Here is a 12,672-nt window from a genome sequence, read left to right on the forward strand (position 1 = left end):
ACCCTGGAATAGGATATGATGATAAATAAACGTTTTCACCTTTAACAACTATACATTAACTATATATCAAATATATCACGGATTTTGAAGTCACAAAGTGACGCAGGTTACTATCTATGCTAGTATCCATTATTAAAAAAATTGGTCATGCGTCTATATGTCATATGTTAACCTTGTAAGAAACAGTAACTAAGAAACTGGTAGTTACGCCTCTTTAAACCACTAAGTGTCATATTGTTCATCAGCCACTGATGCATCATCACCACCCATCCCATGGAATCGTCAGGGTCTTTGACTCGATCTTATCCATTATCGTCTTATTTTGACACAATTTAACTGCCAACTGACAGCACAGGAGTTGGGTTTTTAGAGTTTGTACATGCCCCTTCTTCAGGAAATCGGCATAAAGGTGAACATTTAATACCGCTCTTTACACAAAGCATTGTGATGTTGAGCAACTACCTTTACACGAGCAATATACTAATTTCAGAAAATTGTCTCTGGAGCTGGTACATTAGTTGTTCTGATTGGTATTGTGTCTAGTCCAAACCTACTCCTCTGGACGCAGTTTATTCCCTAGCAAGAGTTGTAGTGTGGTCGTAGGTGCAGTAGGAGTGTTGGAACTTGAGCAGCACTCACTACCCGATGTTAGTGGTAATGATTCTAATCTGGCTACACTTTTCTTTAATTATCTCTGAAAACGATTAAATCTAAGTTGATTTAGTGCAAGCGTCCCATCCTTGGATCCGTACAAGAAAAGTAATACACATTCCCCTGCCTGTTTAACCTCAATGTGATTGGCGTCAGGTTTGTGGAAGGTGTGTACGTGGTTGGCCAAACCCCTTTCAGTCTCTAGCAGTTTGACGAGTAGTTTCTTTCCTTTGCCATAACTCATGCTGCTGATATTACAACCACTGAATAAATGTGCTAAGAGCGTGTAATATTTTACATCTTGATGCCTGCTGATGTTGAATGCTGATTGAAAAAAATATACTCTAATTGGTACAGCCCTTATTTGGCTTGATAAGAAGAATTGCATGATTCACTGGTGCAAGGGCAGTCAACAGTACAATGATTCTTCTGTCTTGGGTGTCTATAGCGCTACGTTTTTTCTAAGTCTGGCTGCACATTTAGCCCATCAGCGTCTCCAGTAGACTGTCTTACTTCGATTCCTGCCTCACGAAATTACCTTGTTAACATGCTCATTAATGGTTGTTTGTTGTCAGTATTAGCAAGAAACTTCGAGGTTTTTACACATAGCGATATTTTAAGATATTTTGATCTGAGAAGCAAAAATCCCTCTATCTATCTGCGTAGCCGCTCACGGGTTTTAACACTATCAGGATCACTGTAACCATCAAATACAATTACCGGAGACCTGTACTTATTCTGTTTAAATCGCAAGTATCTATTGCATACATCTTAGTAAGATAGATTTTTTGCTTTGCTACCCAATTTTACTGCGTGTAAAATGTGCCCTTAGTCAATGATGCAAGTTGAAAAATTTTCAAGATCCTCCTTCACGTCTTCTTCTGGAGTACCATCAAACTCTTTGCACAGAACAGATTTGCCGTTCTTCCTCAATCCTGTGTCCTGTGTTACAAAGACAACGGGAAAGGCTTAATCTCAAATGTGAAGTAATACGATAAATTTCTTCTTTCCTTAAAAGTATTCTTTGGTACAGGATGAGCGGGTCAATGTTAACGACATTGTAGTATAATTTGATTGACGTACAAACTCTAAAAACCCAAATCCTGTGCTTTCAGTTGGCAGTGAAATTGTGTCAAGTTAAAGACCCTGACAATTCCATGGATGGTGATGATGCATCAGTGAATGATGAGCAATAAGAAGAGAACGTAGTGGAAAGTGACGTAACTAACAATTTCGTAGTTAATGTTTCTTACAACAATGACACATAGACTTATGATCAATGTTGTAATAATTTAAATTACCTGGATTAATTTTACCTTAATTTGTCAAGTATTTAATTTTTATGAATTCATTTGTATTTTCTCACAAAATATCAGTTGCATTGATTTTATTATGTTTTTGTTTTGCTTCTGCATCCTAAAAAACATAGAAAATGACCTTCCACTGGCTTGGATCCCATAAATAAAAATGTTCTCAAAATCACTACCCCTCCTAAGCTTTAAGCCTCATTAATGGTACTTCCGCCCCACCAAATCACTAGGGACTCTTCAGATTTAAAAACCAAAGAGTAATTACTGCGTTTCCTGCAAGTTTCATAAACGTACCAATTTTTATGTTTTTCACGTCGAATTTTACCTGTAGCCTACTATTTACAAAATGAGCAGAGAATGTTTTCAAAATCAAAGAATTAATGATACAATCAACGCTAAAGATGAGCTGATGCTGATAACACAGCTGATGTGTTTAAAGAATAATGAATTGTATCTTTTAAACAACATATGCCGCATACACACGAAGTCGTTGGATTTGCTTCAGTTGCGAGAATTGTATGCTTCAACTCTATTAAAGTTATGATAGTAAAAAACCTGACACACCTTATTTTCCATATCAAAATAAACATTTCTTCCTCCTTTATCAAGGATTTCTCTAGTCATGGGATCCTTGTCAGCTTCCCAAATGACGCCATCAAATACAGCTAAAACAATGCCATTTCTTACGTTGTTTCTGGAAAATTCTGCTGCAGCCTGTAACTGTAAGAAAAGCTCATAAGTGATTTTGAGATAAACTTGTTGCTAAGTGGAACTGTAGGATAATAGTCCAGGCAAATTAGACCCAAAATAGATCGTGCTTCCCGGAAAATCTTCTAAAGCTAGAACGTATTTCATACTTTTGTTGGGGTGGTCCCAAATAAGAGTCGAGTTTGTGACAGATTCAGACGTCTGCTTAAGTTTTGGGAATGGAAAAACTGTGATCATTTTGACCTTATTTTAAGGTTTTCTCTTATAACCCTCAAATGACACATCCCTTTGACATTTTGTAATTCAGTACTTTAAGCCCAGTAAATTATGTGTCGACTGGTATAAAATATCTCAAAGTCTGCTGAGCAGTTTACTCGCAGTAGCTTTTCAAAGACGAGATACTTTAACTAGCATTGCCAAAAAGTTAATTCCTTTTTCAGTTTCACCTTTCGATTCCCAATATAATAGTATTATAGATTGCTGGGTATCTAAGTGATTATAATCCACAGGTCACCGGTTCGGTCCTGAGAAAAGTGTGTTTTTTGATGGTTCGAAACTGGACCCAGCTGTCCTTGATCATTGGGCATTCAATAAATGGTCGTGACTTATGATACAACTGGTCTTTGTCAGTAACAAAGCTACACAAGGCTCACACTTCATTCTACAGTAATCCTTCTCTCTTATTTTGGTTAAAATACCCACATAGGTGGCGATACAATCTTAAAGTGTAAAAATAATGATAAAAATACAGTAAACGGAAATATTATTGTTTATAGACAATAATATTTTTGTAATAAGATTGTAAAAACTTTTCAGCTCTAGACGATATTTTGGGATGCAAATGTCTAATTTGCCTGGCCTACAAACGCCATATTATGGCTAATGTTGCAATTTCCAACATAAGCAATGCTATTTAAAAAAAGCGTTTTAGCGAAGGAAAGTAGCTATAATTATGATTAGGTATCATGGTATGTAAGATTTAGTAGACCTGGGACTATTAATCTATTCATTGAAATTATTTTAAATGTATATAATATATGTGTCTGTGAGTCCGTTGGATGATAACTCAAGTAATTTTTGTTAGATTATAAGGCAATTTAGCATGAATGTGTAGGTGGCATCAACGTGGGTGAGTTTGCATACTAGCAATATATGACCACAAACAATGGGTTAAGGAGTTTTGAACTTTTTAGAATTTTCCCCCATTTGTTACCCTTAAGACATAAAAAGCCCAATTTCAAATACAATACAACTATATTGTAAAGCTAGAAAACAAACCATTTTTGTATACTGAAGCATTGTAATAATGAAGGCTATTGAGAAAAAAAACTGTATGTTTTAAAGTCCCAAGTTAGCTATTGTTAAGGAAATATTCTTGTAGTTAGTTTGTTTATGGATACATTTTATGGTCCTACATTTTATTTTTATGGTCCTAACCACGATCTCTGTTTTTTCGACCGCCATCGACAAGCCATGGTCCTGCATCCACTCGTTGACACGGAACATCGCTACACCACGTGTAAGCTCTGGTTCTTCGTTGCTTCTGCCTACAACCAGAGCAGCGACGTCGTCAGCATAGCCAACGAGAATATTGGAAATTTAGCACTTCCAATATCCCCAACAGTTTGATACCCGATACATCCCCAAAAGATGTTTCGGCAAAGACGACCGAGGTTCCAACGACGAGGTGGATGGGTTGAGTTGGCATATGGATGCCTGCGCTCAGGAAGTACCCCGAAAACAATTGCCTGGTGATCGCTTGCAGAGTAGTCTTCGGAAACTCGCCAGTCAGTGATCCGACTGGCTAGGCCTTCAGAAGCCAGAGCAATGTCAGAGATCGGTTCTCCACATCCAGGGTGACGGAAAGTGGAGACATTGCCCGTGTTTAGGATATAAAGACCCAGCCTGGCTACCATCTCTAAAACATATCGCCCCCTTGTGTTTGTTTGGGGTAAACCCCATTTCACCGTCCTAGAGTTGAAACCTCCGCAATCACCCCACCAAGAAGTACGTGGATCCAACGTTTATGACTCTTGTCCTCTAGAGAGTCAATTATCCGGTGGTACTCTGCAATGAGCTAGTTAGGTGTAAGGTAGCAGGAGAAGAAAATTAGACCTCTGCTCCACATAAAGGTTTCCCGCACCGGAATCCAAGATCGGTACCTTCCCGGGGTCAAGAACCCAAATGGGCGCTGTCCTGGAAACATCAGGGAACAACTGAGGAGAGCGTCCGTTCTGATATTGCTTACTCAGCAGCAAAATATCGGCGCCTTGCTTGGTTGCGAATTGGTACGCCGACCGTCAGTTGTTCTACTCCTTTGCATTTTTAGCTGAAGGGCGCTGATCATTTCTGGGTGGATTGGCGGATCTTCTGCAGTGCTTGCTTATAAGCAGCACAACGGCTTAATCCCGCAGCGTGCTTGATGGCGTCGTTCTTCAAGCCGACTTCTGTGCATAGGGCCCCCAAAGGCGAGGTAACTGCTCGGTGTCGGAATCGGCATTTCAAGTAGGTCATAGTTATGGACGACTGGGCAAGCCAGCCTCTTTGGGTTTACCCAAAGTGAGAGTACCCAGTGACATTCCCCCATCCAGGTTGTGGGGGGTGTTCAGCTCTGCAAGAGGTGGAAGTGCGCCACCAATCCATCACCTGCCTGTAGCTATGATCCTTTGGGCTTCGGCCCGCTTGTTGATGTGCGACTGGCATTTAGTGTGGCAAATCCTCGACTTTGGAAGTAGCCTTCCTTCAGGTGAAATCGGGCGAGTACCCGTCAGCTTACGGGGACACTCTAGGGGAACGTAACTTTCCGCAGTGTGAGGGCAACGGCTGGGCGCACTCCATCAGCCAATCCCTGTCTCTGAGACCGGAAGGTATGGTTATCTAGAGTGTGGGGGGTTCTCCCTGGAACCTCAATTGAGCAAAGGGTGTCGCCACCTTTGGTGGATAGGTTCATCCAGGTGGGACCCACTTCTATTCCTGCCTCCTTTTGGGAAACCCTGATGGCCTGGCAATGATGTCCCCTTCTTCCTGGCTTTGATGGCGGGTTTTGCCTGTCAGGGATTGGATAGGTCCCGAGTGTTGCTTGCACTAAATGCGTCAGGGCATTCCACTATGGTCCTTCTGAGTTTCGTACCTGGGGGAACCCACGTGAAGTGACGCTTAAACAAGTAGCCGGTATCCCTGGTTAGGATTGAGGGGCAACCCTCTCTCCGAAGGGTTGCTTCGGCAGCCGGTGAGCCTGATGACCTTAAGTCATCCTCCCATGGTGTGCTAAAGGTCGGTGCGTATGCTTCGGCCTACATCATGGGGCCCGGCTAGGTTTAATTATAGGTACCGGGTTTGTAGTCAGGGAGCTTCTGGCTCTTATGACAAAACGAAATGAAATGAATGAAAATGAAATGTGCATAGGGCACAAGATTCAGCGGAGCTGCATACACTGGCCCTGTAGTCATGGCCGCCACACTTGTAGCACATATTTCTTCTGTTGGAAAATTTGCTGCGATTAGCTATGTGGTTGAACCCCAGGCAACACCTGGGGGCCACGAGCTTCTCGTGGACCCGGCATCTCACCCATCCGACCTTTATGAGCCCTTCATCTAGGAGTTTTCTCCCATCTCTAGCACCCAACGTCAATACCGCCATCTTCTGCCTTCGATAGTTAGCCTTCGATACGAAGATCTTCATCTCGGTGGGTTCCCCGAGGACAGACTTGACTGCAGTGGAGACCTCTTCCACAGTCGTGAGTTCGTTGAGGTCCCTCACTTTCAACGTCGACTTTGGCTCGAGAATTCGTACCGAGTTGTTTGCATCAAGGATGGATTGCAAATCAGCCCCGAAATATGCCTTCGTCACGGAGGAATTACCAAGCTCTACTAAGAGGTCACCAGCTCTGGTTTTTCTGAGCGATTTGATGACAGCTCTCTTCTCTTCGGGCTTCGCCTTTTGACGTATCTCACCAAGAACCTCAGCGTATGTCTTACCACTTTCCGGCTTGATTAGAAGAGCGTCAGGGCGTTGCTTAAAGGCTCTCTTTTTCTTGGGCTTCTTTGCCGTCTTGTCACCAGGCTGGACAACAGACTGTTCCATGCCCTGTGCCCCCTAATACCCAGAACGTTCCAGACAAGGCGGAGGGCTCGGCAGAGCCCCCCCCCCAAGGCCGCAGCAGGGCCCTATCCGGTCGCCATCAGGTCATTGCCGGCTAAGCTGATCCGGGCCCCTGTACTATCCGGCAGCCTGGGATGTGCAAGAAAGGCCCAGTTTTTAAGTATTCTCTACCTGAACGGACGTCCAACGCATTGGGAGACAAAAGGACACGGAGCCATACAGAAGAATAAACCAGAGTGATTTGGAAAAAATTTGTCTATTGATTTTAAACGGGAAATGTTGGTATGCAGAGGAGACGCTAAAAGAATGGGTGCGCTACCCCCCCCCCCTTTATTTGACTCTTACGACAAGCATGGGTTACTGTGGTCTATTCTAATGCCGGAGCCGCACAGTGGCGCAGAGCACTCAATTTGTACTATTAACAATTAATCAAACACACTTTTCTCCGTTCTCGTAGCAAATCTTAGTATAGTTGGATTTTTGGCAATGACCGTGTTCAGGCCAGAGTTATGAGCGTGAAAAAATTTAGGGGTGACGAGACTTGGAATTCTTTGGACTCGAGGAAGAGAGATGAGATAAGGCCACGAGCTGAAGAGGGTTAGGGAATACGTGTGCTTTGAAGGACTATTATAACATTATGTAAAGAAATAGAACTAAATTTATAAAGATGTAAAATCAATTTCTTTTGTTAATTTACAGTAACTAAATATTTTTTACTATTTAAATGTAACTTGACTTTTCTAAATTATTGAATAGAGATTGTGGTTCATTTTCTAAGTTCTCATTTGGATGATGCCACTTGTCTTTTACTAAATTTACCTTTAACAGTATTACATGTTTTATCACACCTTGGCATTTTTATGTCTATTTCGCTATTTTACTTTTCTAGAACAACCAAACAAGTGTAGCCTTATTTCAAAAGAGACATGGGATTCGCAATATGTTATTTGTATGAATTTGAACTGTAGGTGTTTTTGGGCTCTGGGGACACTTTAATGGAACAGTAAATCGGTCCTGGCATGAGACATGCAATAATAGCTTATTCCATAAATCGGATAAACGGGAGAACCATTTAAGAATGCAAAAACTGTTCTTACCACCATTTTATTGCGAATTTCGTCTGCGATGTGTTCGTCACCGTAACAATCAGTGAATAAAAGTGCAATTTCTCTTCCCTTGTAGATTTTTTTCCGGTTGGCAAATTGGGTCTGTAACACAATTTTTGTTAAACATTTTCATTATTACAATTTACATATTTTTTTCCATGAAAAGGGCCAATATACCACAGGATTATGGGACGGATTATTTTATTTTATTTTATTACTAGGAAAGTTCCAAAAGCACCACCCTGACGGCTTGCGAAGTTTTAATGCGATATTATGAATACGCCTAATATTATAATTGCGAAATTTATTAACTATTTGAAATGTATTTTGTTGGTGCTTTTATTATTTATGGGTTAATAACTATTTATGCTGCAGATTTATAGAACAAATTATTCTCTTTAGCATTCTTTTCCCGTTACAAAGCATGGGTATGATGGCTAGTAATCCATGTACACTGAAGTTATGCAGACAGCTGTTTGTTTCATGACTTTGCAAAATTATGTAAACATTAATTGTGGAGTTCTCAATCTTATTAAATACTAAGTTTTCGTAAAGTGTTAAAGGTTTTAATCCGTTATTTCTGATATTTTTCCTACAGTCACTATAAAGCATATAAATAATTAGTTTTTTAAACACTAGACAACACGTTCTTAGGTTCAGCTGGCAAGTGGCAACACAAATGGTGCCCTAGAGAAAGTACAACCCGCGGTCCGTATCACTCCACATTTTTTCCTACAGTCACCCGACAAAGTTGGCTTCCTAGTACTGTTTATAGTACAGAAAGCTGCTAATTACTGCATATTCTCGTAAACATTGCTCTCGTGTGCAGCAAAGTGCCACTTACACCACTAGTTACACAAATAACTATTTGTAAATTTAATTATACTTATTGTATTAGAGTCTTTTTTAAAGGACACAGTCTTTGGAGCCTTTGAATACGTTTCAATAAATGTATGTAGTAGTCGTTATTTTATTCCTACTTACATGTTTTTACATTAATTTTAATAATTTCTTGCAAGCTTCTAGTTTTTATTTCTGTTGCAACATAGATTAACCCCCAGGGACATTTTCAGTGTACATCTTTACAAAACAAATTTGTTCTCTACAGTCAAGCTAGGGATGTTGTGCACGAGTCTTCTTTTAAATACAGTGTTTTTAATTATAACCAATTTACATTGTTGCCTCCCGAGGTTACCTATAAAACCCTGCTGTCAGTATAGAAAGCATTACCAGCTGCCAAAGACTAGCCTACTAGTAAACAACACCCTCTCCCAGACGCATAACTAGACTAAAAGACTGCTCACCACCCCATGCGTTAGCTGGGGTTTCACTTGCGGAAAAAACAATTTGTATTACCTAATTAATTAACGTCATAGTTATCCCAACCAAGTTATCAAAGAATGTGCATAAAATGAGGTCACTAACCTGATGTCAATCAATTATATATTTGTTGTAGATGATACATACGAGTATATAAATATAGGATTGATTGACGACAGGTTAGGAACCTCATTTTATTTCAATAAATCAATCCTTGGAGGCAAATTATGTACAATAAAAATGCAATCTTATTCAAGGGTATCCCGAACATCCCCCTACGAATAGAATTACAAAGAATTTAATAGCATACTGACCCCTACACGTATCCTGTCATATTGCACCTGGAAAAATTAAGAACAAAATTACAACAAATAAACTAAATACGCTATCAATCAGTATTAAGGAATAATGTAATTGATAAAGCTTAGACGACTGACATCCACATGTCAAGGAATTCCTGCTTTAACAGCAACCCCACAGCCAAATTTCTCAAAATTATGCTAGAGGTTAATTCATTGGCTCAAAAGTACGGTGTGATGACCGACGTGATGAAGGGAAACATCTAACTTACACAGCTTAAGTGTAGATCTCCCTTTGAAGTAAGAACGTACCTTCTCAACGGATATTTTAAAATCTGCCTAACACTGATGAAATCGCGGAAGGGGTTTACCACAAAAGATCAATCGAAACGATTTTAATACTATCTAAATGTTCATCAAAAGGAGATGAAACCAGTTAACGTAGTAATAAAAACTCCGATGATGTACTGGAAAAATGTTATTCATTGTATAATCATTAATCAAACCATATATTTTGTAACTTGCGCTATAGTCATTTTTATTTTTACACTCATTTCTTACTCATTAAACAAAGCTAAATGTTAGAAGTTTTAATGGTTTCACTCTACTTATCGCAGATAGATAAATTTGCCTTGAATGTAAACATAACCGCAAGTAACCGGTTTCTTCTAGTGATAAATTATTTAAGAAGTTTCGTTCCAAAATTTTGTACAAAGATCTTCTTGTTTTAGTAAAGGACCATTGAAATTTGTATAACCAACACCTGATATAATGAAGATGGCAGAAGATCCAAACAAATATTTTTTATGTGGTTTTCATGGTAAAAAGAAACTAAAAGAAAACAGTCAAAGTTAACTTTCTAGCCTTAACATGAAAAATGTTCTTTGTAAGATTACAAATATTCCACTCACCTCCCAAGTAGGGTTTCCCTTCGCATACGCCTAAAACATATAGCCTATATAATACATTTGTTTACAACATAATTCACTTTATATAACTCAAAAAATATATATATTATATATATATATATATATATTATTTCTTACACTTGACGGTAAGTAAAATCTAAGATGATGTTGATGCAAAACTATTTCTCACACAGGGAGATAACGAGGCATGGAAGTAGTGCATTTCAAAAGTTATGTGTTTAACTATTTAAGAACAAAATTATTACTTGCCAAAAGTAAAAAATAGCATCCGCTTAAAAGTTTATATATATATATATATATATATATATATATATATATATATATATATACTAGCAACAGACCGTTGTGTTCTTGAGTGTGACAGATTGCGTGAAAATATAATAATAATATCTATGGATGGTTCTTACCGTCAACGCAATCAGGGATAATATTCCACTACGGCCGTTTCGGAGATGACTCCATCGTCAGGTGCGTAGTGGTACACTAAACTATAGTCTTGTCACATGTAACACGAATTGTCTTCATTTGCATTGCGTCAGGGGTTTATTATTTATTCATGTGTATTATTTATTTATATTATTTATAATAATTATTATTATTTATATTTATTTATATTTATATTATTTATATATTATTTATATATTATTTTTAATATTATTTATATTTATATTATTTACTTATATGTGTATTATTTATTCAACCCCTGACGCAATGCAAATGAAGACAATGATCGTGTTACATGTGACAAGACTATAGTTTAGTGTACCACTACGCACATGACGATGGAGTCATCTCCGAAACGGCCGTAGTGGAATATTACCCCTGATTGCGTTGACGGTAAGAACCATAGAGACCGTTGTGGTTAAATACAACGGTCTCTAGAAAAATAACAGTTATGAAATCCATGTACAACTTTACTAAAGGCGAGGAAATCCACCAAAGTGGAAGGTGATATTTGAAAGAGAATACAATTTCCTACAAATTGATATCATGCACTTCTTAGAAATACTCAAAAGGGCAGCTAAAAGTTGCATCCAAATAAAAAAATTGAAAACCCCGTTTTAACGTATTTCTTATGGAAAACATGTTTTTTTTATTGCTCAACATAAATCAGAATAAAAACAATCTTTCATGATTATTTGAAAATCTACACAAACTAAGCTTTCTAATGACTCATTAATTAATAAAATCGGTTGAATAGATCTGTAGATTTAGTTGTACAAAGTTAAGGTTTAACACAAATGTATCTCATTATTGTCTCCCCACGATAGAGGTTGCTTAGCTATTTTGCAAATAACTTTTAAATGTTGGGGAAATCGAGCAAAGTGGAAGGTGATATTCTGCAAGAGAATATAGTTTCCTGCAAATTACGACAAAGCACGTCTTGAAATATCCAAAATAGGCAGTCCTATAAGTTTCCAAATAAAAAAAAATGTGAAAAGAACAGTTTTTAATGTATTTATTATTGAAAATATGTTTTATTTTTAAATTTCACCATAAATCAGAATAAAAACAAACTTTCATAATAATTTGCAAATCTACACGAGTTAAGCTTGCTTTTTACAGCCAAAAGTTGCATCCAAATAAAACATTAGAAAACCCCGTTTCCAGTGTATTTCTTATGGAAAACATGTTTTTTTTATTGTTAACCATAAATCAAAATAAAAACAAACTTTCATAATAATTTGCAAATCTACACGAATTAAGTTTTCAAATGACCCAATAATTAAAAAATCGGTCCAGTAGAACTCTAGATTTAGTTGTACAAAGATTTTTAAAACTGAATTATATATTTAGTAGATAAAGTAGATATATATATATATATGGACCCATTAGCACGAAAACTAGAATAATACTCCCGTCGCAGCAAACCTGCAGCAAAATAAAATTTTTCTGAATGGATTTTAACTAAAGTATTTTTATATACATGTCACTAATCCACATTTAAAAATACCTCCGTCGCAGCGAACCTGCATACTAAGCGAATTTCCATTTACCCGGCTTGGTTTCTACTAAAATATTCCCTATAAATTTTCAGATTTATTTCCTACTAGCTGTACCCGCGGGCTTTGCCCCGTTTAACTTCATAAGTATTCGCATGGCTCATTCACGTCCTGGTTGAAGTTCGTTCGCTACGCTCACTCACCTTTAGGTTGGAGCTCGTTCGCTGCGCTCACTTTCCTTCAGGTTAGCTCGTTCGCTACGCTAAGTCGCCTCCAGGTTGAAGTTCGTTCTCTACGCTCACTCA

General features: G+C 38.2%; 1 protein-coding gene across 2 annotated transcripts in view; it reads right to left on the reverse strand.

The window, feature by feature from the left end:
- LOC128993581 (uncharacterized) overlaps positions 1–12,672 on the reverse strand; it is a 58,111-nt gene that overhangs the window by 24,653 nt on the left and 20,786 nt on the right. The window contains exons 5-8 of one of the 2 annotated variants that reach the window (XM_054417561.1): positions 10,407–10,436; positions 9,511–9,537; positions 7,868–7,978; positions 2,526–2,681 (exon numbers count right to left, since the gene is read on the reverse strand). In XM_054417561.1, coding sequence (XP_054273536.1) covers positions 2,526–2,681; positions 7,868–7,978; positions 9,511–9,537; positions 10,407–10,436 — 324 coding nt within the window. The remainder of the gene's footprint in view (positions 1–2,525; positions 2,682–7,867; positions 7,979–9,510; positions 9,538–10,406; positions 10,437–12,672) is intronic. The other variant, XM_054417562.1, reaches the window with a different exon arrangement.

Source organism: Macrosteles quadrilineatus, unplaced genomic scaffold, assembly GCF_028750875.1.
Source record: "Macrosteles quadrilineatus isolate MER2022 unplaced genomic scaffold, UCM_ALF_1.0 Scaffold_4__1_contigs__length_99947679, whole genome shotgun sequence".
Classification (NCBI taxonomy): domain Eukaryota; kingdom Metazoa; phylum Arthropoda; class Insecta; order Hemiptera; family Cicadellidae; genus Macrosteles; species Macrosteles quadrilineatus.